The following is a 6117-nucleotide window of genomic DNA, read 5'->3' on the forward strand; positions in this document are numbered from 1 at the left end:
TAGAGGGCAGTGTCACTGGCCCTCATATGTGGGATCCGAACCGGGGCCCTCTGGCATCCCAAGCGAGTTCTTAACCATCGCGCCACTCGGCCGGCTCGATTATATCCTCTTTTAAAAGTCATCCTTTAACATCACAAGTTAGAGTTTGGTGGTGTTATTTTTCCAGAATGTGCCAAGATGCCATGTTCACTGACTTCTTAAGAGTAAAGCAGTGTACATTAGCCTGACAGGGAGTTGATCGTTTAAGGTCATTGAAATTGATTTCATACCTTAAAAAAAAATAGCCTCAGACCTTGCAAAAGAAGATATAAGTCCATCGCACAGCAAGAATCATTTGAAATACATCTTTAATTTTGAAAAACCAATATGCAATCTACCAAATACTTTGTTACATGATTAAGGTTCAATCTGTTTGATACTTGTATTGATATGACATAAAATAATATTTTAAGTAAGATATGATAATACTTAATCATTATTAAGGAAGGCCTTGTAACTGAATTTATAAGAAAAGGGCTGCATCATAAGCACAGCTCCAGAATGAAGGGAACTAAACCCTAGAATTGTCTAATATATAAATCAGGTTAAAAAATTCCAGCCTTTATGCGCTGGAAAGTATCTTTTTTTCATACCTTTTTAAATGGATAAACTATTTCTATTCCCATAGAAAAAGAAAATATCCTTAAATTCTGATCTAACAATTGATCAGGTAACTATCAAGCCATGAATTCATTTACAGTTAATATGATCATTTGACCGGTAAGGTATCCAGATCCGAACAATTAGAGCAAGATGACTAGTTAGAAACTGGTCAAGTCCTTGGAAGCCTGCCATGTGTCAATCAAATGACTGACACCCCCCCCACCCCCAACCCAGTCAAACTCAGAAAGGGTTGATCTAAAGTATCTAAATTACAAGGCTTAAAAGGGATAGTTCCTCCTTTACTCATTTCCTTCCTCCCTTCCCAATTTTTGTTATTGTAGTTGTTGTCTCAAAGATCATCATTTACTTTCTAGCAAAGGAGACTGTGCTTCAATTTGTAAGTCTAAGTGGACCCAACCTGATTTTTCACTTATAGCACCATGGTCACATTTGACCTTCTGCCATTTCTGAGGTCAGAAGAATTGTATTAAAAAGCTTCTCCTCCCTACACAGAATGTTAATTTAACATTAAGTAATGCATATTTAAGGATCCTAATAGATGTGCAAATTAACAATTATGCCGTAGCACCCCACTGTTAATGCTGTCAACCTTGCATTGAGGCAGAAACTCCATTTGGGCTTTAGTCAGCGTTTTGTTAGTGTGTTTCCAATACTGACTCTTGAGATGCCCCTGAAGGCTGGATGGCTGGTAAAGAAATGACCCCAGCACTGAGATGGCCACACAGACTAGGGCAACCTGTGAAGCATGAGGGGTGATGAATTGAACCCTTTGCTGAAATTATTTTGAGGTGTAAATATTCATTAAGTTCATCTGAATCAGACTCTGAATTCTTTATGGGCAGGGTGCCACACAACAGAGTTGAAAGGAATGGCAGTAATTAACCCAGCCCCGACTTCCCTGGGATCTTGCAGTAGCATCAGCTGCAGCCTGCCTCCATACTTATTTTGAGCAGCTTGAAGTCGCTCAAGAATGTGCCACACCAGATGATGAGGAAAGATGGTGGAATTTTTTTTTTCCTAAATGATGCACACACAGATTTGCCCTCCTATACATCAACAGTGAGTCTCAAGTATGATATTATGAGCAATGCATCAAGTGGAGTTAAAAAGAGCAATATCAATTCACTTCAACAGTCAACTTTTGCATTATTTGCTGTTATAGCCATATAATGAAAAGTAATAAAGTCTGCTGATTGATACAAACCATCATAAATGTTTGTTTTAATCTGTTTTTGGAACAGATTAAAATGAATGTAATACAATATTAAATAAAACATAAGACATAATATACTCTGGGCCGACAAATAAATGTTGTTTGGAAGAACATTATTATATCAGTTTTGACGCAAAACAAATCTAGTAAATAGAGAAAAATACCTCCTAATCATATTTCAGATTCAACATAAATTGAAGGTGTATTAATATCACATGGAGGACTTTGTTTTTCAGACTAAAAAAATACCTAGAACATAGATTTTTTTTTTTTACATTTTAAAAGTTTGACTTTTTACTGTAAATATTGAAAGGAAGTTATAAACAAAATTATAACTGCTAATGCCATTGGCTTTTCATTAGAAACCAAACATTTACCTGACTTCGAAGAATAAAAAAGTCCCCTGTTAGAAATCTAGGTAAAACAATCTAGTGTGTTTTACTTTGCTTATCTTTTAAAGAAAAAATACTCTAAACTTAGCAGTATTAGCAAAAATAGCATAGTAGTGGAGCTAGCATAAAATAATCATAGCATGACTTAGACTTCTACTCAAAAGAGCCTTGTATTAATTACAAATAATACTTTATCAAAATACATTCTGAGAGTCTGTACTTTTGGGAAACCATATTCATGAACTTTAAAAATTCATCTTTAATGTACATAAATATTTTAACTAGTGTCCAATACTGGGATTCCATTTTTATAAAGGAATCTTTCTAAGCAAAAAGCAATATGTCTTACTGATTTGTACTGAAATATGTATATCAACAAAAATAGGATCTTTGTAACAAAACACTCGAATACAAATCCATTTTGAAAATGATAATACTATGGGGGAAAGCCAGGTACCAAATATAGAGGATGCTTACTCACCAATGTATTAAGAGGACAGGAAGATAAATAATTCAAAATCACAGATACCTCCACATCTCCACTTTAGCCTGTGGTTTCAGCATCATTCTACACCTAGCCACATTTCAGGGATGAGCAATAGGGAAAGGAAAATTAAGTATTTTGTTTTGTGTTTCCTTTGATTGCCTCACCCCTCCAGCATGGGTGCTAACACAGCCAGAAGAGATAGGGACTGGAGGATAAACATGGCACCTTGGTAATCCAGAGTGTAAAACAATCAACCACTGAGTAATCAAAAATCAAAACAACTTTAGCCAAGCTGGATGTTGAGTCACACATTGAATAACAGCACCTTTGAGTTTCAACAGGAAGCAGAAACATCACACAAAGACACATTTCAGGTCAAACCCCTGGGGTACACACATATCAAAAGCATAAAATATAGATTGTTTGGTTTTAGGTCTAAGTTTCCCTAAACACAGCCATTGGACAGTCCTAAGCCCTCTATTCAGAAGTCATTTTCACTGTACAGTCGCAGAACTGTGTGTGGTTTCTGTGAATTACACATTTGAAAAGTAGGTCGCCGTCTTTAACTCTTGCTACTCCTACTGGGATATGCAGTCGCCGGCTTTATCGGGGTCTTCTCCGTCGATTTTAATCCACTTCTTTTCTATTTCCACCTGTTATGCAAAAGCAAAATATGGGCAGCATTAAGAAAGGCAACACAGCGCTATTTCATACATGAGGCAAGGGCTGTAGGCACCTCACAGACACAGACCTTCTACCCGCTCATGCTGGTTCCACAGTGATGCACTCTGATCTCATTTTGGGCAACGGAGTCCCCATATCCTTTCCTCTAGGGTCAAACGTAGTTTTTACAAAACGTGTACAGAATACATATATCGATAAGACATTTAGAGATCTGACTGGGCATGTGATCAATTATACCCCCATATCAGATAACCAGCCTTTGGACCATCAGAGATTTATAACATGCCCCAAATCATCTCTCTAACGAACTAAAACAAACTAGTTTACAAACTAATACATGAGCTGGGCCAAACCATGTGCCTGCTCCTCATCTTTTTCATCTCACCTCAAGCGTCACCTCCCCATGGAGGCCTTCCCAGACCATTCTCGATGAGGAAGCCCTCCATCACTCTCTGTCCTATCACCCCATTTCTTTCTCTTCTTGGAATCTGTCACTATTTGAAATTACATTATTTACTTGTTTACTAATGATTTGTTGTCCCCCACTAGAAGGTAAGCTTCGCGAGGACAGGGACCTGTGTCTCTAGTTCACTCTTGTGTCCCCAGCATTCTAGATCAGCTCAATACATACTTATTAAATGGAAAATATCATTTTGAGACTGACTGCCACCAAGGGCAGATCAATTCATAAATGCTATTAGAGCTAAAGAGACTTTGTTATATAACTTTGAGCTGTCCTCTAAAACTATGTGAAATGGGCACATCCCGTGAATTAGGGAAATAGGTATACATGACGTCTCCATGTGCACTTGATCCACATTTCAATCACAAATAATACTTATATACCTAGTGTTACAGGCCAGGCTCCCCAAGAAGCAAACTCTGAGATGGGGATTGCTGTGCAGAAACACACTGGGGACTGCTGTTGGGCTTTGCACCTGTGGGAGATGACGGGAAGGGAAGGGAAGGAAGCAGACAGGAAGAGGGAGGTGGGCTGCAATCCCGTCGCAATCAAGGCTCCCGCTGATCCTCAGGGAAAGCTGACGCTAGGATGGCCCTGCAGAGTTACCCCAAGCTGTGGCAAAAGGGTCTTTATACCCCTGCATCCACCAGTCACTGGACACAAGCAGCCCCAGGAAGTGGGCTATCCGGAAGCAAGGCAGCTTTCTTCAGCCTGGCCGATTCCCAGCTGCTGGGGGAATAAGGGTTTAGGTTCCCAAGAGGCTGCACAGGACAGCAGCCACCCATCATTAATTTTATCAATAGAAAGAAAAAAAATCACTAGACCCAAACGTATAGACTTCTAAACAGCTGGTCCACAATAAAGAAAAATCCTGACACGTGACTATATTATAGAACCACCAGCTAGTGTATGATGTCTTATATAATCACACTATTTTTGACAGGAACAAATGAGTAGAAAATCAGAATGGCATTAATCGCAGCTGAGGTTCAAGCAACATAGATTTTTTTTTTNCAAAACAACAGCAACTTGTCTATCCCCCTTCCCCCAATTCCCCAGCACTGTTCCCATCCCCTCAATTCCCCAATAAAAATCTTAAAAAAAAAAAAAAGAAGAACCTTGACGTTCCCCTTGTCTACAAGAATTTAGATAGAGGACCTGCTCCAGGAGGAGAATTACCATTAGAGATAACTATAGTTTGACATGAACTAAGTGTGATAGACAGGGGAGAGACCCCAATCCTCTCTGTGTCCCTTGGTAAAGATGCTCTCCCCCCCCCCGCAAATATTTGTTTACCAAACATTTGCTTTTCATCTCCATGTGAATTACCTTCCTCCTCTTTGAAGTTCCAAACCACAATCTCCCTTTCCTTATCCTTAGCTCAAGCCTTAATTGTCCTTGGTTTCCATATTCTTAAGGAATCCCATATGTAGATATGTAATAAACTTGGTTATTTTCGCCCATTAATCTGTCTCATGTCAATTTGACTAGTCAGAAGAACTTAGAAAGGAAGGGAAAACAATCATTCTCCCTCTTCCCCCACAGCAGCTTTCTTATAAAGAGTGGGTGAAGGTTGTTAAGTGGGTTTACATTACAGCTGATTTATCTTCATATCTTTCATGGCCTCTCCCTTCAACACACACCTTATCTAAAATATTTTCTGTACAACTGTATAAAAAGTTTTCTAAACTTTAAAAGAATTATTTTAAATGCACATCACGTCTGTAATACTAGTTGCCAAAATTTGAAAATTCCTTAGAATTCCCCTGTGGACAAATTTTATCCTGTTGTCAGGAAAAATTGTGCAAGACTTTGTTTGAATAGTAGTTGTCTTTTCTAGCTCATTTATCCAGGTTATTAACACCTTTCATTATCTTTGAATTATTTCACAATTCTGTAAATTTTAGAAAACTGATAATGCACATAATCCTAGTCCATACAAATGCAAATTAACTGTATGGCAGTGAGGGAAATTGATTATTGATTATTGCCCTGTAGATAGATCAATTTGGCACCTATTTGTAAATTCATTTTAGAATTCCTTATTTCCTACATGTCTCTCTGCTCTTTGAATTCTCCTTGGAACCAGGTGTAACATCTTAACAGTTCCTTCAATAGTTAATGAGTTAAGTAAAATCTGTGGGCACATACTCGTTTTATTTCTTTATGAGAGTAATGATTATATCCTCTTTTATTTTTTTTTTATTTTTTTTTT

The 6117-nt window shown here is 38.0% G+C and overlaps 1 protein-coding gene across 1 annotated transcript in view; it reads right to left on the reverse strand.

The window, feature by feature from the left end:
• Positions 1-330: 330 nt before the first annotated feature.
• STON1 (stonin 1) overlaps positions 331-6117 on the reverse strand; it is a 68287-nt gene continuing 62500 nt past the window's right edge. The window contains exon 4 of the mRNA XM_019655875.1: positions 331-3408. Coding sequence (XP_019511420.1) covers positions 3334-3408 — 75 coding nt within the window. The 3' untranslated portion in view covers positions 331-3333. The remainder of the gene's footprint in view (positions 3409-6117) is intronic.

This window comes from Hipposideros armiger, unplaced genomic scaffold (genome assembly GCF_001890085.2).
Source record: "Hipposideros armiger isolate ML-2016 unplaced genomic scaffold, ASM189008v1 scaffold_248, whole genome shotgun sequence".
NCBI lineage: Eukaryota > Metazoa > Chordata > Mammalia > Chiroptera > Hipposideridae > Hipposideros > Hipposideros armiger.